The sequence below is a fragment of the Crinia signifera genome, chromosome 6, assembly GCF_055691185.1.
Source record: "Crinia signifera chromosome 6, ASM5569118v1, whole genome shotgun sequence".
NCBI classification, from domain to species: domain Eukaryota; kingdom Metazoa; phylum Chordata; class Amphibia; order Anura; family Myobatrachidae; genus Crinia; species Crinia signifera.
The window spans coordinates 16,738,355-16,761,066 of NC_139222.1; the positions used below are offsets into that span (position 1 = coordinate 16,738,355).

The window sequence follows — 22,712 nt, forward strand, 5'->3', positions numbered from 1 at the left end:
AGTAGGCTGTGGGAAGGTGATGTGCGCTAGGATACTGGTGACCCGGGAGTAGGCTGTGGGGAGGTGATGTGCGCTAGGATACTGGTGACCCGGGAGTAGGCTGTGGGGAGGTGATGTGCGCTAGGATACTGGTGACCCGGGAGTAGGCTGTGGGGAGGTGATGTGCGCTAGGATACTGGTGACCCGGGAGTAGGCTGTGGGGAGGTGATGTGCGCTAGGATACTGGTGACCCGGGAGTAGGCTGTGGGGAGGCGATGTGCGCTAGGATACTGGTGACCCGGGAATAGGCTGTGGGGAGGCGATGTGCGCTAAGATACTGGTGACCCGGGAGTAGGCTGTGGGGAGGTGATGTGCGCTAGGATACTGGTGACCCGGGAGTAGGCTGTGGGGAGGTGATGTGCGCTAGGATACTGGTGACCCGGGAATAGGCTGTGGGGAGGTGATGTGCGCTAGGATACTGGTGACCCGGGAGTAGGCTGTGGGGAGGTGATGTGCGCTAGGGGGATGCAGTTGATTTCCCGGCGGTCGGGATCCCGGCGGTCGGAATCCCGACACTGGAATCCCGACCGCCGAAATCCCGAAACTTTCTCCCTCCGTGGGTGTCCACGACACCCATAGAGGGAGAATAAAATAGCGTGCCGAGCATAGCGAGGCACCGGGCCCGCAAGGGGGGGCGATCCATGTCCCCCCCTTGTCGGGATTTCGGCGGTCGGGATTCCAGTGTCGGGATCCCGACCGCCGGGAAATCGTATCGGATCCGCGCTAGGATACTGGTGACCCGGGAGTAGGCTGTGGGGAGGTGATGTGCGCTAGGATACTGGTGACCCGGGAGTAGGCTGTGGGAAGGTGATGTGCGCTAGGATACTGGTGACCCGGGAGTAGGCTGTGGGGAGGTGATGTGCGCTAGGATACTGGTGACCCGGGAGTAGGCTGTGGGGAGGTGATGTGCGCTAGGATACTGGTGACCCGGGAGTAGGCTGTGGGAAGGTGATGTGCGCTAGGATACTGGTGACCCGGGAGTAGGCTGTGGGGAGGTGATGTGCGCTAGGATACTGGTGACCCGGGAGTAGGCTGTGGGGAGGTGATGTGCGCTAGGATACTGGTGACCCGGGAGTAGGCTGTGGGAAGGTGATGTGCGCTAGGATACTGGTGACCCGGGAGTAGGCTGTGGGGAGGTGATGTGCGCTAGGATACTGGTGACCCGGGAGTAGGCTGTGGGGAGGTGATGTGCGCTAGGATACTGGTGACCCGGGAGTAGGCTGTGGGAAGGTGATGTGCGCTAGGATACTGGTGACCCGGGAGTAGGCTTTGGGGAGGTGATGTGCGCTAGGATACTGGTGACCCGGGAGTAGGCTGTGGGGAGGTGATGTGCGCTAGGATACTGGTGACCCGGGAGTAGGCTGTGGGGAGGTGATGTGCGCTAGGATACTGGTGACCCGGGAGTAGGCTGTGGGGAGGTGATGTGCGCTAGGATACTGGTGACCCGGGAGTAGGCTGTGGGGAGGTGATGTGCGCTAGGATACTGGTGACCCGGGAGTAGGCTGTGGGGTGGGCCAGCATACACTACGAGGACCAATAATGTGGCAGAGTCACATTTCGTCTTGCTGCTGAGTGCATGTAAGGTACAGTCAGAGTGCAGGTAGAATTGCAGATAGTCAGAATTGGATCACTAGTGCAAGGATAGCAGGTGTGCAAATACACTGCTAGCGATGGCTTTTCACAGGCGGAACGCTCACATGCATGGAGGCCCAAATAATTAATAAGAACGAAGTCTCCTTGAAGATTATTTTATTCTGCGTTGTGTAGCACACACGGAGCGTACAATAAGGATGATTGCCAGCTGGACACAGTTTTGGCGTGCACAGACTTTTATACCGTAAGACATTTGCGTTACAAGTTCGACATAAACCAATCAAATTAACAGGCCAATCGGTACTTGTTTCCTAGCACGGCGCCCATCGCATACCATACTTAGTGGTGTGCGATGCGATGTTCCTGTTAAATTAACAGGAGTGCTTGTACAATGAAATATCGCATGTGGCATGCAATGCGATTTTTAATTGTACAAGCATCCTGATGGGTGCTTACAATGTTAAATGCACCCCCATTGTCAACAACACCCCCACCCGAAGCGCGGCGACGGTACGCATCCTCCAACCTTTTCATACCCCCACTATCCACGTCGGCGTGGAGTTGATTTTAGATAGTGTGGCGAGCGGACATGGATTACGTTACATGTATTCCGTGTCCGGTGTATCTATCTAAAATCAACTCCACGCCGACGTGGATAATGGGGGTATGAGAAGGTTGGAGGACACGTACCGCCGCCCCTCGCAGGCTCACTGCGCTTCGTGTTGGCGTTGATAGTGGGGGTGGCATTGACAATGGGGGTGCATTTAACATTGTAAGCACCCATTAGGGTGCTTCTACAATTAAAATCGAATCGCATCACATCGCATGCCGCTATATTGCATGCCATGCGATAAGATGTACTACGTGCTAGGTAGCAAGTACCGGCCAATCATATACATAGACCAATCAGATATCAGCAGTTCTAAGAATTGAACACCCCTTGTACCCATGACACTCCTTATGTTGATTTTATATTGTCTAAGCATCTTGTGACTTATCTTGTGACTATTAAATATATATATATATTTTTTTTTTAATTTATCTTTTATTGACAGAAAAGATAAACTTATACAGAATACAGTTGTAGAGAACAAAATTGTGACTATTAAAATTATAACCTGCTATAGTTTGAATTTTCGTTTCCCTTATCCCAAGGACACTATCGGACCACAGCCTATGAGTCACCGGCAGCTGGCGCTCACTTGCTTAACACATCAAAAATAACAGTTTCATTAAATGCTTTTTGAATCATTCTTAAAGCTACAGATTATTGTCTTAGCCTAGAAGCATTGCACAAACATTATCTGAATGTATTCAGCGTCCAATAACAATTCAATAATCCATATCAGAGCACATTCTGTATACAGGCATTTCACAGCATGGAAAGTGCCTGTATTTATGTCTATTTATTATTAATAAAATCAACATTAATATTTATTATCACACAGATGCAGGTTTTTTTTTACATTTTCTACAATCGACGGGCAAATTACAATGGTTTCACACCTCTGTGAGTTCTGTGATGTCTAACGAGATCTGAATTCTGTGTCAAATATTTTCCACACTCAGAACATGAAAATGGCTTCTAACCGGTGTGACTTCTCTCATGTATAACAAGCTGTGATTTCCATGTAAAACATTTCCCACACTCAGAACATGGAAATGGTTTCTCACCTGTGTGAGTTCTCTGATGTTTAACAAGTATCCCTTTATTTGTAAAACATTTCCGCCACTCTGATCATGGAAATGGCTTCTGACCCGTGTGAGCTCTCTGGTGTATAACAAGATTTGATTTCAGTTTAAAAAATTTACCACACTGGAGGCAAGGAAATTGGTTGTGATTTCTCTGGTGTACAACAAGATCGCATCTCTCTATAAAACTTAACCCACACACTGAACATGAAATGGTTTCTTACCCGTGTGTCGCCTCTGATGTACGACCAGGTGCTTTTTTTGCTTAAAACATTTTCCACACTCAGAACATGGAAATGGCCTCTCACCTGTGTGAGTTCTCACATGTTTAACAAGATCTGATTTAAGTGCAAAACTTTTCTCACACTCAGAACATGGAAATGGCCTCTCACCTGTGTGAGTTCTCACATGTCTAACAAGGTCTGATTTATGTGCAAAACTTTTCTCACACTCAGAACATGGAAGTAGATTATCACCTGTGTGAGTTCTCATATGTGAAACACTTTCCGATTTATTTATAAAACATTTCCCACACTGAGAACATGGAAATGCCTTCTCACCTGTGTGAATTCTCATATGTGCTACAAGATGTGAATTGCGGTTAAAACATTTCCCACACTCAGAACATGGAAACGGCTTCTCACCTGTGTGAGTTCTCAAATGTTTAACAAGGTCTGATTTATGTGCAAAACTTTTCTCACACTCAGAACATGGAAATGGCCTCTCATCAGTGTGACTTCTCACATGTTTAACAAGAGTTGATTTATGTGCAAAACTTTTCTCACACTCAGAACATGGAAATGGCCTCTCACCTGTGTGAGTTCTCACATGTCTAACAAGAACTGATTTATGTACAAAACTTTTCTCACACTCAGAACATGGAAGTAGATTATCACCTGTGTGAGTTCTCATATGTGAAACACGTTGCGATTTCTTTATAAAACATTTCCCACACTCAGAACATGGAAATGCCTTCTCACCTGTGTGAATTCTCATATGTGCTACAAGATGTGAATTGTGGGTAAAACATTTCCCACACTCAGAACATGGAAACGGCTTCTCACCTGTGTGACGTCTCTCATGTATAACAAGATCTGATTTCTGGGTAAAACATTTCTCACACTCAGAACATGGAAATGGCTTCTCACCTGTGTGAGTTCTCACATGTTTAATGAGAGCTGATTTCCGGGAAAAAGATCTCCCACATTCTGTACATGAAAACGGCTTCTCACCTGTGTGAGTTCTGACATGTGACGCATGAGTTGACTGATTAATAAAAGATTTCCCACACTCAGAACATAGAAATGGTTTCTCACCTGTGTGAATTCTCACATGGTCATTGAGAGCTGATTTCCGGATAAAAGATTTCCCACATTCTGTACATGTATGCGGCTTCTTACCTGTGTGAATTCTCACATGTGAAGCAAGTGCTGACTTATTAATAAAAGATTTCCCACACTCAGAACATGGAAATGGCTTCTCACCTGTGTGAGTTCTCTGATGTGTAATAAAAACTGACTGATTTATAAAACATGTATCACACTCAGAACAGGTAAATATGTCAGCACCTGTATGAGCTGTTCTATGTGTAGCAGTATCTGAGTTACCAGGAGAACAGTCCTCGGGATTAGAGGTATCAGGTGATGTATCTGCACTGTGAGGCACTGGCTGTATATTTAGGGTAATGGAGGCGTCTTCTGGAGAATCCTGTGTGATGTTATCTTCTGCTTTATAATCTGGAGACAGAATAAGACGTCCCTCCGGGGTATTCCTGCTTCTGTGTCCATCTGCTGGAAATAACATATAGATGAGGAAAGAGAAATCCTGGTAACAGTGATCCACCTGATAATGCTGATCACAGGCTAACCAGCCTCTCCTATTATCATGCAGACCCAGCAGGTCATCCGTCCAGTGCAAATCCTGGGTCTTGCGTACATAGATCCACCATGTCCAGCAAATGAAGAGAGCCCAGCCTTGTACAAGGTTTCTTCCTGGACATAATGTACTGATTATAATGTAATCTAGGATGAATATTCTGCCCAAGGTTCTTACTCTTTTGTAACCCTTCCCCATTTCCATCCCGATCTCTTACTGTAAGACACTACAGGGCATGATGGGACGTTGTGTTTGGGGAACTGGTAGAGCCCGACCTTCTCAGAAAATTCTGACCCAGAGCCGTGCTAGAAAGAGGCCTCCAGCTTCCCGTTACTGTCATGTGGTACAGATGTCCAGTGTCCCTGCCACTAAACAATGGCTGCACATTGTAAATCATGCTACTAATTTCTCCTCTTCCATTCACCCCGTGGTCATTATACCGCCTCACATCCTGCATGAGGACCTACCAGTAAGCGCTGGCAGAAATGTAACCACCGTGCCTTATACAGCCCTGGATATCCCTCCCTACACCTGACACATCTGCTGTCACTTATTTATCAGCTATGTCCACAGACACTGGGCCGGATGTATCAAGATTCAAAAGGTGGAGAGTGATAAACAACCGGCCAATCAGCTCCTACCGGTCATTTTTCAAACCCAGCCATGACAGATAGGAGCTGATTGGCTGGCTGTTTATCACTCTCCACTCTATCACTTTTTGAAGCTTGATAGATCCGGCCCATTATCTACTGATTTACTGTCTTATGTAAAAGTACGGCCGACCGAACTGGTGGATAATACACAATTTGATCAGTGGCCCCAAAATACTTCAATGTACGTTTGCCAGCTCGTCTTCAGATCTGGTCCTATGGACTCAGTATAAAATTGTATCCAGATGGAGCGCCTCTCTTCTTTGGCCGGGGATCGCCAGCATGTCTCCGCTGGCGATCACAGACGCGCTCCATCTGACTGTTTATACTGTGATTGATTGCTTATGGGTCTGCTACTGTTAGAATTGATTATGTTGTTTTAGATTATAATCATTCTTTTTTTGGGGGGCGAGAGTCGTCCTACATTGTTGAATTTATTTTTTTAAACGTTTGTACAGTATAGGTCCTGCGGTACACTTATTTAGACACATCTGTGCTGTTGGTTTACTTGTCATTTGTTGGCAATAAAAATCGCTTTATTAAAAAATATATATATACATTGTCAATGAAATAGTGGTATTCAATTAGCGTTGGAGTTTACTTAGCATTTGCCATCAAAAATACCTTAAGGTTATTCAATTAAACATCTGTTTTCCTGTTTTGAAAAATTGTGCTACACGTGTGTAAACCCACCGATTCCATGTAAAACTGTGGAAACAGTGTCGTCCCCCCCCCCCCCCCCCCCGTAGGAGAACTCATGAGTGGGGTAAAACCCACTAATTGAATTACCCCTAGTGCTATATACAGGATTTGAATGTGAGTGCAGGGAGGAGATGTGAGGGGAGAGCAGGAGTATAATAGGGGCAGATGGATCCTGATGTATGAGATACACCAGAGAGTGCAGGGAGGAGACTGGTCAGATCTCTGGGCTGGTAACACACAGTGACATGATGTGAGGGGAGAGCAGGAGTATAATAGGGGCTGATGGATCCTGATGTATGAGATACACCAGAGAATGTAGGGAGGAGACTGGTCAGATCTCTGGGCTGGTAACACACAGTGACATGATGTGAGGGGGAGAGCAGGATTATAATAGGGGCTGATGGCTGCTGATGTATGAGATACACCAGAGAGTGTGGGGAGGAGACTGGTCAGATCTCTGGGCTGGTAACACAGTGATATGATGTGAGGGGGAGAGCAGGAGTATAATAGGGGCTGATGGCTCCTGATGTATGAGATACACCAGAGAGTGTGGGGAGGAGACTGGTCAGATCTCTGGGCTGGTAACACACAGTGACATGATGTGAGGGGAGAGCAGGAGTATAATAGGGGCTGATGGATCCTGATGTATGAGATACACCAGAGAATGTAGGGAGGAGACTGGTCAGATCTCTGGGCTGGTAACACACAGTGACATGATGTGAGGGGAGAGCAGGAGTATAATAGGGGCTGATGGCTCCTGATGTAGGAGATACACCACAGAGTGTGGGGAGGAGACTGGTCAGATCTCTGGGCTGGTAACACACAGTGACATGATGTGAGGGGGAGAGCAGGGGTATAATAGGGGCTGATGGCTCCTGATGTATGAGATACACCAGACAGTGTGGGGAGGAGACTGGTCAGATCTCTGGGCTGGTAACACACAGTGACATGATGCGAGGGGGAAGAGGAGTATAATATGGGCTCATGGCTCCTGGCTCCCACACTAGGCAGATACATTACCCTCATTGGTCTGTACTGACAGAGGAGGGCGCAGGATAAGAGGCCGCTGTAGTGACAGAGGAGGGTGTAGGATAAGAGGCTGCTGTAGTGACAGAGGAGGGTGCAGGATAAGAGGCTGCTGTAGTGACAGAGAAGGGTGCAGGATAAGAGGCTGCTGTAGTGACAGAGGAAGGTGCGGGATAAGAGGCCGCTGTAGTGACAGAGGAGGGTGCGGGATAAGAGGCCGCTGTAGGGACAGAGGAGGGTGCAGGATAAGAGGCTGCTGTAGTGACAGAGGAGGGTGCAGGATAAGAGGCCGCTGTAGTGACAGAGGAGGGTACGGGATAAGAGGCCGCTGTAGTGACAGAGGAGGGTGTAGGATAAGAGGCTGCTGTAGTGACAGAGGAGGGTGCGGGATAAGAGGCCGCTGTAGTGACAGAGGAGGGTGCAGGATAAGAGGCTGCTGTAGTGACAGAGAAGGGTGCAGGATAAGAGGCTGCTGTAGTGACAGAGGAGGGTGCAGGATAAGAGGCTGCTGTAGTGACAGAGGAGGGTGCAGGATAAGAGGCTGCTGTAGTGACAGAGGAGGGTGCAGGATAAGAGGCTGCTGTAGTGACAGAGGAGGGTGCAGGATAAGAGGCTGCTGTAGTGACAGAGAAGGGTGCAGGATAAGAGGCTGCTGTAGTGACAGAGGAAGGTGCGGGATAAGAGGCCGCTGTAGTGACAGAGGAGGGTGCGGGATAAGAGGCCGCTGTAGGGACAGAGGAGGGTGCAGGATAAGAGGCTGCTGTAGTGACAGAGGAGGGTGCAGGATAAGAGGCCGCTGTAGTGACAGAGGAGGGTGTAGGATAAGAGGCTGCTGTAGTGACAGATGAGGGTGTAGGATAAGAGGCCGCTGTAGTGACAGAACAAGGAGAATATGTGACTCTGTAATAAGTGATTATTACTCACCTGTGCTGGTATCTGTAGAGATCTCCTCCTCATTACACTGATCATCACTCACATCCGTCTCTTCTCCCTCTGTATCTTCTGCCTTAATATCAGTCACATCCGTCTCTTCTTCTCCCTCTGTATCTTCTACCTTAATATCAGTCAGGCCTCCACCCTAAATAACAACAGTAAATATTAGTGTATGAGACACACACAGCTTCTCTACAGATCATGTAGTGAAAATTCACTATGGTAAATCCCACCTACCTGATCCTCCTGTGTGGTCCTGTGAGTCTCCTCTGTACGGTCCTGGGAATACAGAGGACGGGGACATCTCTCTGGGGTATCTCTATTACTGGGCCCATCTGTAGGAGACACACAGTGACTGAGGACATGGTATATATGTGATTATCCTGGTAATACAGAGGACGGGGACATCTCTCTGGGGTATCTCTGTTACTGGGCCCATCTGTAGGAGACACAGTGACTGAGGACATGGTATATATGTGATTATCCTGGGAATACAGAGGACGGGGACATCTCTCTGGGGGATCTCTGTTATTGGGCCCATCTGTAGGAGACACGCAGTGACTGAGGACATGGTATATATGTGATTATCCTGGGAATACAGAGGACGGGGACATCTCTCTGGGGTATCTCTGTTACTGGGCCCATCTGTAGGAGACACACAGTGACTGAGGACATGGTATATATGTGATTATCCTGGGAATACAGAGGACGGGGACATCTCTCTGGGGTATCTCTGTTACTGGGCCCATCTGTAGGAGACACACAGTGACTGAGGACATTGTATATATGTGATTATCCTGGGAATACAGAGGACGGGGACATCTCTCTGGGGTATTCCTGTTACTGGCCCCATCTGTAGGAGACACGCAGTGACTGAGGACATGGTATATATGTGATTATCCTGGGAATACAGAGGACGGGGACATCTCTCTGGGGTATCTCTGTTACTGGGCCCATCTGTAGGAGGCACACAGTGACTGAGGAAATGGTATATATGTGATTATCCTGGGAATACAGAGGACGGGAACATCTCTCTGGGGTATCTCTGTTACTGGGCCCATCTGTAGGAGACACGCAGTGACTGAGGACATGGTATATATGTGATTATCCTGGGAATACAGAGGACGGGGACATCTCTCTGGGGTATCTCTGTTACTGGCTCCATCTGTAGGAGACACACAGTGACTGAGGAAATGGTATATATAGGATTATCCTGGGAATACAGAGGACGGGGACATCACTCTGGGGTATCTCTGTTACTGGGCCCATCTGTAGGAGACACGCAGTGACTGAGGACACGGTATATATGTGATTATCCTGGCAATACAGAGGACGGTGACATCTCTCTGGGGTATCTCTGTTACTGGGCCCATCTGTAGGAGACACGCAGTGACTGAGGACATGGTATATATGTGATTATCCTGGGAATACAGAGGACGGGACATCTCTCTGGGGTATCTCTGTTACTGGGCCCATCTGTAGGAGACACGCAGTGACTGAGGACATTGTATATATGTGATTATCCTGGGAATACAGAGGACGGGGACATCTTTCTGGGGTATCTCTGTTACTGGGCCCATCTGTAGGAGACACGCAGTGACTGAGGACATTGTATATATGTGATTATCCTGGGAATACAGAGGACGGGGACATCTCTCTGGGGTATCTCTGTTACTGGCCCCATCTGTAGGAGACACACAGTGACAGAGGACATTGTATTCCCAGGATAATCACATATATACAATGTCCTCAGTCACTGTGTGTCTCCTACAGATGGGCCCAGTAACAGTGATACCCCAGAGAGATGTCCCCGTCCTCTGTATTCCCAGGATAATCACATATATACCATGTCCTCAGTCACTGCGTGTCTCCTACAGATGGAGCCAGTAACAGAGATACCCCAGAGAGATGTCCCCGTCCTCTGTATTCCCAGGTTAATCACATATATACCATGTCCTCAGTCACTGTGTGTCTCCTACAGATGGGCCCAGTAACAGAGATACCCCAGAGAGGTGTCCCCGTCCTCTGTATTCCCAGGATAATCACATATATACAGAGGACGGGGACATCTCTCTGGGGTATCTCTGTTACTGGGCCCATCTGTAGGAGACACACAGTGACTGAGGACATTGTATATATGTGATTATCCTGGGAATACAGAGGACGGGGACACCTCTCTGGGGTATCTCTGTTACTGGGCCCATCTGTAGGAGACACACAGTGACTGAGGACATGGTATATATGTGATTATCCTGGTAATACAGAGGACGGGGACATCTCTCTGGGGTATCTCTGTTATTGGGCCCATCTGTAGGAGACACGCAGTGACTGAGGACGTGGTATATATGTGATTATCCTGGGAATACAGAGGACGGGGACATCTCTCTGGGGGATCTCTGTTACTGGGCCCATCTGTAGGAGACACACAGTGACTGAGGACATTGTATATATGTGATTATCCTGGGAATACAGAGGACGGGGACATCTCTCTGGGGTATCTCTGTTACTGGCCCCATCTGTAGGAGACACACAGTGACTGAGGACATGGTATATATGTGATTATCCTGGGAATACAGAGGACGGGGACATCTCTCTGGGGTATCTCTGTTACTGGGCCCATCTGTAGGAGACACACAGTGACTGATGACATTGTATATATGTGATTATCCTGGGAATACAGAGGACGGGGACATCTCTCTGGCGTGTCTCTGTTACTGGCCCATCTGTAGGAGACACGCAGTGACTGAGGACATGGTATATATGTGATTATCCTGGGAATACAGAGGACGGGGACATCTCTCTGGGGTATCTCTGTTACTGGGCCCATCTGTAGGAGACACACAGTGACTGATGACATTGTATATATGTGATTATCCTGGGAATACAGAGGACGGGGACATCTCTCTGGCGTGTCTCTGTTACTGGCCCATCTGTAGGAGACACACAGTGTCAGAACACACAGTATATACAGTAGTGGCAAAAATTGTGGACATTTTTTGAAATTTTAATGTTTTTAAAAACTATTACACTTCTTGCAGCAACATAATAAGGTAAATGTGGTCTATTTTCCATTCGTATTTTGGGCTGAATTCACGGATGAATTCAGTCTTATCGTGGCCATACATCAGAAAGACCTGTCTTACAATCACGATTGTGTCCAACTGTCCCTTCAACTCGCCGGCAGTCATTGGTGGTTTTTGGACACACAATGTACTCACAATTGTACGATTGGGTACAATATCTCTCTGATCTATGGGGGCATTAAGGGGGTTATTCGATCTCCCGCAGCCATCTCCCGACGGAGAAGATGGCTGCAGGGCCCTATTCAATGCTGTCTTCCCCCGACTGCATTGAACACGAGATCTAGGCAAAACGAGCCCGACATCACAAGCAGTCAGGCTTGTTCTGCCGAGAACGGCGGGAAGTGAGGAGCTCCCGGTTGCAGCTCGTAGATTCCCGGCTGCAGCTAGCGGCCACGCCCACCTCCTCATCCCGCTGCAGGCGGGAAATTGAATCCCGCCTGCAAATTCTCGGTCGAGCAGACTGAGAACGAGCAAGCTCGACAGCCGTGACCCCAGATTGAATACCCCTCTAAGAATGATAGTAAATTAGACCATCTGATAGAACTCCATGGCAGCCACACACGGCCGAGTTTTATCGATGGTCTATTCAGTCATACAGCAAAAATCGTCTGAACGTGACGATCATAAAAATGAATTTGTCTGATTGTAAATTTGTCGACGTGCGGATCCCAACCTTAGTCATCGAATGAGTGCGCATGGGTGCATTCCTACCCATTCCAGCTTAGTAAATTTTGCCCAGGGCATCAAACTATAGAGATACGATTATGAAGGAAGGGGGTACATCCTTATACAAGCACATCCAGGGGGAGATCTGACACCTAGATACTCACCGAGAATATAAAATAGGACTGTGCACACATTACATCTATGTCCCATGTGAAGTAGAACGCCAATCTTAGTAACTTTCCCCCTGTATCACTATGCCAATTAATTATGGTAATTAAAAATGTAGGGTACTTGTGTATGATCAGGGCGCCCGATTTCATGCAAATCGCATGCGATTTGCGGCCGATTCGATCCGCGATTTAGCACACCCCCACTATCCAAGTCAGCCCGAAGCGTGGCGAGGGGATGCGGTACGTGTCCTCCAGACCTGTTCACACCCCCACTATCCACGTCCGTGTGGAGTTGGCTTTATAAAGTGTGGCGAGGGCAGCGAACCACTGAGCAGACGCTTAAAGCGGGGCTCGCCACGCTTCGGGATCGTTTTCCGCATTCGTTCATCACGCTTCGGGCTCGGTGGCTCACCACACTGTATAAAATCAACACCATGCCGACGTGGATAGTGGGGGTATGAACAGGTTGGGAGGACACGTATCGCTTCCGCTCGCCACGCTTTGGGCTGACATGGATAGTGGGGGTTTGCTAAATCGCATCGCGGATCGAATCGACCGCAAATCGCATGTAGAATAAGGCCCCAAATCCAGTGTGACTGGCATTTCTCCATCATAAGTCTCCTCTTACCCAGTGACATAAGAGGACAAGGATTCTCCATCATCACGTTCTTGTACAGCCCCTTGTGTTCCTCTTCCTCCTGCATGGAGAGATAGACAGTGACATCCTGACACCTTATAGGAACCTGACATACTCAATGATACAGTCATCACCCAGCACATCCCTCGGTGTTACTGTATAATGTCCCATTCCCAGCAGTCACCTCTCCGGTCACATCCCCCGGTGTTACTGTATAATGTCCCATTCCCAGTAGTCACCTCTCCGGTCACATCCTCGGTGTTACTGTATAATGTCCCATTCCCAGCAGTCACCTCTCCAGTCATATCCCCCTGTGTTACTGTATAATGTCCCATTCCCAGCAGTCCCCTCTCCGGTCACATCCCCCGGTGTTACTGTATAACGTCCCATTCCCAGGAGTCACCTCTCCGGTCACATCCCCCGGTGTTACTGTATAATGTCCCATTCCCAGCAGTCACCTCTCCGGTCACATCCCCCCCGGTGTTACTGTATAATGTCCCATTCCCAGCAGTCACCTCTCCAGTCACATCCCCCGGTGTTACCATAGGACATCCCATTCCCATCAGTCACCTCTACGGTCACATCCCCGGTGTTACTGTATAACGTCCCATTCCCAGCAGTCACCTCTCCGGTCACATCCCCCGGTGTTACTGTATAATGTCCCATTCCCAGCAGTCACCTCTCCGGTCACATCCCCCGATGTTACTGTATAATGTCCCATTCCCAGCAGTCACCACTCCGGTCACATCCATGGTGTTACTGTATGACTCCCCATTCCCAGCAGTCACCTCTCCGGTCACATCCCCCGGTGTTACTGTATAATGTCCCATTCCCAGCAGTCACCTCTCCGGTCACATCCCCAGGTGTTACTGTATAATGTCCCATTCCCAGCAGTCACCTCTCCGGTCACATCCCCCCGTGTTACTGTATAAAGCCCCATTCCCAGCAGTCACCTCTCCGGTCACATCCCCCGGTGTTACTGTATAATGTCCCACTCCCAGCAGTCACCTCTCCGGTCACATCCCCAGGTGTTACTGTATAATGTCCCATTCCCAGCAGTCACCTCTCCGGTCACATCCCCCCGTGTTACTGTATAAAGCCCCATTCCCAGCATTCTCCTCTCCGGTCACATCCCCCCGTGTTACTGTATAATGCCCCATTCCCAGCAGTCACCTCTCCGGTCACATTCCCCATTGTTACTGTATAATGCCCCATTCCCAGCAGTCACCTCTCCGGTCACATCCCCCATTGTTACTCTATAACGCCCCATTCCCAGCAGTCACCTCTCCGGTCACATCCCCCGGTGTTACTGTATAACGTCCCATTCCCAGCAATCACCTCTCCGGTCACATCCCCCGGTGTTACTGTATAACGTCCCATTCCCAGCAGTCACCTCTCCGGTCACATCCCTCGGTGTTACTGTATAACGCCCCATTCCCAGCAGTCACCTCTCCGGTCACATCCCCCCCGGTGTTACTGTATAATGCCCCATTCCCAGCAGTCACCTCTCCGGTCATATCCCCCCCGGTGTTACTGTATAACGTCCCATTCCCAGCAGTCACCTCTCCGGTCACATCCCCCAGATGTATAACATTGTCACACACATACAACTGTACACTCCTGACATACAAGATCAGTCAGTAACTTCTCCATTACCCCGAGTACTGCGTATAGGAAGAGGGAGGATATACTACCCATAAGCCCCCTTTTACTGACACCGGCAGTCGGACCTGCCCAGTTTCGTGATGTCACAGCCCAGCACGCCCCTTTCATGATGTCGGCGGCCTGGGAACACCCTCAACAGTGATGTCGGCAGGCCCGGTCCGCCCCCTTATGCTGCCCCCATGCAGCAGCACCCTGCTGTTTACAGTTCCTAAAAGGAACACTACCTATATATGGCACAAGTAACACCCATCAGGAGCACACAAGACTCAAATTAGCTTCTTATTCAGAACATTCAGGGGGGTGGGGGTCACTTGCATAAATACATGTTTTGCCCAACACTGTTTTGGGCATGAAGTACGCTGGCAAAGTGGGTAACGTCACACCATTAGTTTATATTTTGAATAACAGGCTGCAGTTTTGATTTTAGGTGTCACCTTGACGTTGTTGACCTTAAATAGCAATACCCAGCCTATGGGGTGAGCCTTGCAGAGGCTGTGGGCTGGGTCAGGCAGAGTAATAATAGCATGCTGGGGATATTTTAGTCCAATGTGTAATGTTTTGTATCATAACCTACAGAGGTACTTACTTATCTCCTGCCATCCACTACCGAGCACAGGCTGACGGTATAACCCGGCCAAAAGCTGTCGCAGCTGTGACCTTTCAATTCACTTCCTGTGAGTTTACGCTACTTTCCACTTTGCGTTCCACATTTCTTCCGGTTTGTGCGGTCCAGCTCACTTCCGGATGTGCGTTTCAGCTCTCTTCCGGACTGTGCGGTCCACCTTTCTTCCGGCATTTGTGCTCTGGCTCACTTCCGTGCTGTGCGTTCCACTTGCCTTTCGGTTATTCTCTCCTGCCTTCAATCGTGACTCCCACAGGTCGGAGACATGGTTGCAGTGTCTGGCAGCAGGTTATGATATAGCATTACACAGGGGGTGCATAATAAATTTACATGCGGAGCAGACTGTAGTGTCTCATCTTATAGCAAAAGATGAGCTGCAGGATCTAGTGGTGCCCTCTGTACTCGCAAGTGAAGATCTTTTTTCCTGTATTAATAATACAGATGGAGGAGACACTGTTATAATTTTTGTAATCCAGGTGGAGCAGGCTCTGGTGTCCTGTTATTGTAGTACAGGTAGAGCAGGCTCTGGTGTCCTGTTATTGTAGTACAGGTAGAGCAGGCTCTGGTGTCCTGTTATTGTAGTACAGGTAGAGCAGGCTCTGGTGTCCTGTTATTGTAATGCAGGTGGAGCAGGCTCTGGTGTCCTGTTATTGTAGTACAGGTAGAGCAGGCTCTGGTGTCCTGTTATTGTAGTACAGGTAGAGCAGGCTCTGGTGTCCTGTTATTGTAGTACAGGTAGAGCAGGCTCTGGTGTCCTGTTATTGTAATCCAGGTGGAGCAGGCTCTGGTGTCCTGTTATTGTAGTACAGGTAGAGCAGGCTCTGATGTCCTGTTATATAATACAGATGTGTGTATGGCATACACAATGTAGTATAACAATGTATGATGACATAGAAGCATATGATGCATATACGGGTACTTGTTTCCTAGCACGGCGCCCACTACTCTATTAGAGGGCTATTCTGCGTAGGAAAATCGCATCGCATGAGCCATTTTAGCGGCATGCGATGCGATTTTTTAGTTAATTGAACATAACTGCGTGGAGTTGATTTTATATAGTGTGGCAAGTCTGGCATGGCACCCCAGAAAATCGCATGCGATCAAAAAAATCGATGCGGGAGGTGCGATGCCATGCGATGAGATGGCCTGGGGACATGAGCAGTGAATAAATTAACTAAAAAAAATCGCATCACATGCCGCTATAATTTCCCATGCAATGCGATTTCCCTACGGTGCCGTACGTAGGGAAAGTGGGCGCCTTGCTAGGAAACAAGTACCCATATACGGTAGTATAAGAGCAGGGGGCAAACACAGGATTTACAGAAGGGGGTTTCCAAAGGGGGGGGGAGTAAAGCACGGAGATGGACACTTAGGTGACCCAGTATATGCCGGGTCAGTTAAAGTATTATAGATAGACCAAATGTATATAAATAATAATAATAAAAAATATACATACATACAGCATGTAGGGCCTGGATCAGTAATTTCCACTAATTACCCCTTTACTGCACAGATGATGGGAGATGGGGTGGGAGAAGGGGCATTGGGCTGAATGAAGGGGTCCTGATACACAACTTCCAGGGTGGTAGAGGATGTTTAATATGCAGAGGAGGGGTGTATAGTGGCATGGGCTTACTATCCATAATTTTCTGGTGGAAGGACAGCTTGCTTGTCTGCAGATATCTCCAGTTCCCAGAAATAGATTTCTTAGATTTTAATGGAATTAAAAACTAGAGAATCCCACCTACCAAATGGTATTGGGGACTAGGGGATCAGAATTCAGGAGGCAGAGCAATCTGCCAACGAGTATCTACAACTACATACCAGGTGTGTGGAGCTGGAGCAGTAACCAGCTGCTGGAAGGCTGATATCTCTGGTTCTGGGAAAAGTAGAGACAAGCTACTAGTGTCCTTCAAAGGGGGAGAGTCCCAGCTTTTGGAATATACTCTCAGAAAAACTCTAAGTCAGACAGAACCTGAAATATCTGACTGGGAAAGCAATTAACAGGCTTGGATGGGGACCACTGATTTGAAGTCAGATATCTCCGGTTCCCAAGGGCTGATTTTTAAAAATGTGAACCCATGGAAAGAGGGGACCCTCAGCTTTCAGCCTAGGACACGTAGACTCCTGGGGGGGGGGGGCATTCTGGGTACTCAGAAACCCCCCGTGCGCTACTGACGAGTATATAATGCATATATGGTTATGTAGAAGTATATAGGACATGTATGGTATAACAGAATTATATGATGTATATATTGAACAGTAAGTATGTGCTGTATAAAGAGTTGCAGTTCATACTTGTGAGTAAAGGCCCCCATACACTAGCCGATTTTGGTCAGATTTCGGCCAGATCAGTCCGATCTGGCCGAAATCGGACCAAAATCGGCTAGTTTTGATGTCCCCTCAGATCCGATGCGCGGTCCCGTGCGCATCGGATCTGCGTCGGGTGGTCGGACCTGCTGCACGTCCGACCACCCGACTTGGGACCTAGTGGGGCGGCGCGGCGGTGGAGGGAGCAGGGGGGGCTGGGGACGCTGCGGGGACACAGGCGGCATAGAGCCGGGCAGGGGGAGACGGGAGCTGTCAGTACTGACAAGTCGCCCTAGTGTATGGGGGCCTTAAGAATGGGAGTTGTATGGTGCATGTCAGTGGTCAAAGTGGAAATTTTGACGTGTGGGTATGGAAAAGAAAAAGCTGTCGTTGTGCTCTCCAGAAAAAGGGGTGTGGCCACTCAAAAGGGGAGCCCCTTATACTTGCCCCTTAAACATTATTCTACATGGAATGAGCCAAAATAAACATGATGCCACAAGGCGGAGAGACGCAGGGACAGCGGGGGCACAGGGACAGAGATGGCAGGGTGACACAGGGACAGAGACGGCAAGGTGAAGCAGGGACAGCGACAATGAGGATGCAGGGAGAGATGGCGGGTGATGCAGTGACAGATGTTGAGGTGACGCAGGGACAGTGAGGACAGGGTGATGCAGGGACAGAGGTGGCAAGGTGAAGCAGGGACAGCGACAATGAGGATGCAGGGAGAGAGGTGGCAGGGTGACGCAGGGACAGAGATGATGCGGGGATGCAGGGACAGTGATGACAGATGCAGGGACAGCAGGGGTGCAAGGACAGAGATGCGGGGTGATGCAGGGACAGTGAGGATGGGGAAGCAGGGACAGAGACGGTGAGTGACAGGGTCATAGATGGTAAGATGACAGCGGGGTGACAAAGGAACAGTGACGCAGAGACGGGTACAGTGGGATGCAGGGACAGAGACAGCGGGATGACTCAGGGACAGTGACAGTGGGGTGATGTAGGGACAGTGAGAGTGGGGTATTGCAGGGGTAGCATAGGTGCAGAGAGATGGCAAGGAGACACAGGGACAGGGACAGCAGGTATGCAGGGACATAAGTAACTATTTGGAATTACCGGTGATATTTGGAACATCTAATTAGCCTACACGCAATTACAGTACATCTTATACAGATTGTCACATTTATTTCTATTTAACCCTTTGCGTGCCAGGGGAATTTGTCAAAATAGGTGTGAAAATGACCAAGCAAATATTTTTAATCCATATGCTGCTTTCACACCGCAAAACCTGCTAAGACCCGGTATTTAAAACGTTTCTTAAAAAATGGGTCAAAGCAGGCTTCATACCCCTTTCAGACTGCACATAAACCTGGTCTCATAACCTGGTCTAAACAGGTTTCGTGGTCTGAAAGCATCCATGCAGGGATTTCCAACCCACCCCCCAATGAGAAATCATCCCTCCCCTGCCCCCCTCAGGCATCCTCTGTTTCCCCCCTGAGGCATTCTCCCCCCCCCCCCCATCCCCACTGAGGCATCCCATCCTTTCTTCCCCCCATACCTGGACAAGGCAGGGAAGGGATCCGGACAGCAGGGTCAGGTCGGCAGCGCTGGCGGGCAGGAAGTCCCTGCAGCGTTTGTGAGATCAGTGGCAGGGTCCCCGCGGTGGATGGGAACTACTACGGACAGGGTCCTTGCGGTGGATGGGAACTACTACTACTACGGACCCCACCGCTGATCTCACATACGCCGCAGGAAGGGATTGCGCTGGCGGGCAGGGGGTCCCTGCGGCGTATGTGAGATCAGCGGTGGGGTCCCTGCGGCTGATGGGATCCCGTAGTTCCCATCCACTGCATGGACCCCAGCACTGAGCTCACATACGCCGCAAGGACCCCCTCCCTTCCCTGCGCTGCCCAGGTGTGTGTGTGTGGGGGGGTGGTGCCTCCAGTGGGTGGGGGGGTTTGGAAATACCTCCGAGGGGGGATGGACCCCAGACCTCCGTGTATATCTAATGACCGCAGTGCACATTTAATGAGCTGGTCCCCACCCGCTCATTAAATATTCACTGCATTGGGTCCTGCTCATTAGATATGCACAGAGCGGGACCACTATTGGCTGGGTCCTAAATACCGTTTCGGACCCGTTCAGACTGCAAAAAAAAAAAAATCGGGTCTGAAACGGGTAGGACCCTGCTCTTTTACCATTTTCAAATACAGTTTTTTTGGAAACGGTAAAATCACTGTGGACCTTTCAGACCGCACATATTACCATTTTGAAATGGTAAAAAAATGCCAAAACACCAAATAATATGTGCGGTCTGAAAGGGGCAATAGTGTCCTGTAGTGTTACCTTATATAGGAAATATCTTATTTTAAACATTTTTTATTTGAATTTATATAACAAATGTGAGCAACGGTGGTATTTTTGCCGAAAATTTGCACATCTCTCAGAGATATTGGCACCCAAAGGACTAAGATTGCTAGGACTAAGGGGATTGAGATTAAATATTTGATAACACCCTCCTCCCCAAAGTAAAAAGACCAGCTGCCTATATATTTCCATTGAATTCAGTGTCTATTGGCAACACAGACACATCCCAGGAGGCAATAACAGACACATCCCAGGAGGCAATAACACAGACACATCGCAGGAGGCAATAACACAGACACATCGCAGGAGGCAATAACACAGACACATCGCAGGAGGCAATAACACAGACACATCGCAGGAGGCAATAACACAGACACATCGCAGGAGGCAATAACACAGACACATCGCAGGAGGCAATAACACAGACACATCGCAGGAGGCAATAACACAGACACATCGCAGGAGGCAATAACACAGACACATCGCAGGAGGCAATAACACAGACACATCGCAGGAGGCAATAACACAGACACATCGCAGGAGGCAATAACACAGACACATCAGAGGAGGCAATAACACAGACACATCAGAGGAGGCAATAACACAGACACATCAGAGGAGGCAATAACACAGACACATCCCAGGAGGCAATAACACAGACACATCCCAGGAGGCAATAACACAGACACATCACAGGAGGCAATAACACAGACACATCACAGGAGGCAATAACACAGACACATCAGAGGAGGCAATAACACAGACACATCAGAGGAGGCAATAACACAGACACATCCCAGGAGGCAATAACACAGACACATCCCAGGAGGCAATAACACAGACACATCCCAGGAGGCAATAACACAGACACATCCCAGGAGGCAATAACACAGACACATCACAGGAGGCAATAACACAGACACATCACAGGAGGCAATAACACAGACACGTCACAGGAGGCAATAACACAGACACGTCACAGGAGGCAATAACACAGCCACGTCACAGGAGGCAATAACACAGCCACGTCACAGGAGGCAATAACACAGCCACGTCACAGGAGGCAATAACACAGACACATTACAGGAGGCAATAACACAGACACGTCACAGGAGGCAATAACACAGATGCTAAAAAGGATGGTTCTGGCAATGTAAGAGCTTGCACCTAGAAGACTGCATTCAATTCAACAGAGTCCTGGTGATGTGGAATTACACTGTGGGGATGTGCACTAGAGTCCTGGTGACCAAGGAGTACACTGTGGGGATGTGCACTAGAGTCCTGGTGACCCGGGAGTACACTGTGGGGATGTGCACTAGAGTCCTGATGATGTAGGTAGTACACTGTGGGGATGTGCACTAGGGTACTGGTGACCTGGGTAGTACACTGTGGGGATGTGCACTAGAGTACTGGTGACCCGGGAGTACACTGTGGGGATGTGCACTAGAGTCCTGATGACCTGGGAGTACACTGTGGGGATGTGCACTAGAGTCCTGGTGACCTGGGAAGTACACTGTGGGGATGTGCACTAGGGTACTGGTGACCTGGGAAGTACACTGTGGGGATGTGCACTAGAGTCCTGGTGACCCGGGAGTACACGGTGGGGATGTACACTAGGGTACTGGTGATCCGGGAGTACACGTGGGGATGTGCACTAGGGTACTGGTGACCTGGGAAGTACACTGTGGGGATGTGCACTAGACTCCGGGTGACCTGGGAAGTACACTGTGGGGATGTGCACTAGGGTACTGGTGATCCGGGAGTACACGTGGGGATGTGCACTAGAGTCCTGGTGACCTGGGAAGTACACTGTGGGGATGTGCTCTAGAGTCCTGATGACCTGGGTAGTACACTGTGGGGATGTGCACTAGAGTCCTGGTGATCCGGGAGTACACGTGGGGATGTGCACTAGGGTACTGGTGACCTGGGAAGTACACTGTGGGGATGTGCACTAGAGTCCTGGTGACCTGGGAAGTACACTGTGGGGATGTGCACTAGAGTCCTGGTGACCTGGGAAGTACACTGTGGGGATGTGCACTAGCGTCCTGGTGACCTGGGAAGTACACTGTGGGGATGTGCACTAGGGTCCTGGTGACCTGGGAAGTACACTGTGGGGATGTGCACTAGAGTCCTGGTGACCTGGGAAGTACACTGTGGGGATGTGCACTAGCGTCCTGGTGACCTGGGAAGTACACTGTGGGGATGTGCACTAGGGTCCTGGTGACCTGGGAAGTACACTGTGGGGATGTGCACTAGAGTCCTGGTGACCTGGGAAGTACACTTTGGGGATGTGCACTAGAGTCCTGGTGACCTGGGAAGTACACTGTGGGGATGTGCACTAGGGTCCTGGTGACCTGGGAAGTACACTGTGGGGATGTGCACTAGAGTCCTGGTGACCCAGGAGTACACTGTGGGGATGTGCACTAGGGTACTGGTGATCCGGGAGTACACGTGGGGATGTGCACTAGGGTACTGGTGACCTGGGAAGTACACTGTGGGGATGTGCACTAGAGTCCTGGTGACCCAGGAGTACACTGTGGGGATGTGCACTAGGGTACTGGTGATCCGGGAGTACACGTGGGGATGTGCACTAGGGTACTGGTGACCTGGGAAGTACACTGTGGGGATGTGCACTAGCGTCCTGGTGACCTGGGAGTACACGGTGGAGATGTGCACTAGACTCCG

At 49.3% G+C, this 22,712-nt stretch overlaps 2 protein-coding genes across 3 annotated transcripts in view; one reads left to right on the forward strand and one right to left on the reverse strand.

Moving 5' to 3' along the window:
- The window catches only part of LOC146010063 (uncharacterized), a 38,513-nt gene extending 22,946 nt beyond the window's left edge, over positions 1-15,567 (reverse strand). Inside the window, exons 1-2 of one of the 2 annotated variants that reach the window (XM_083150926.1) lie at positions 15,318-15,567; positions 13,058-13,127 (exon numbers count right to left, since the gene is read on the reverse strand). In XM_083150926.1, coding sequence (XP_083007052.1) covers positions 13,058-13,091 — 34 coding nt within the window. In that variant the 5' untranslated portion in view covers positions 13,092-13,127; positions 15,318-15,567. The remainder of the gene's footprint in view (positions 1-13,057; positions 13,128-15,317) is intronic. The other variant, XM_083150928.1, reaches the window with a different exon arrangement.
- The window catches only part of LOC146010000 (uncharacterized), a 475,993-nt gene that overhangs the window by 99,269 nt on the left and 354,012 nt on the right, over positions 1-22,712 (forward strand). The gene's annotated exons all lie outside the window — the stretch shown is intronic.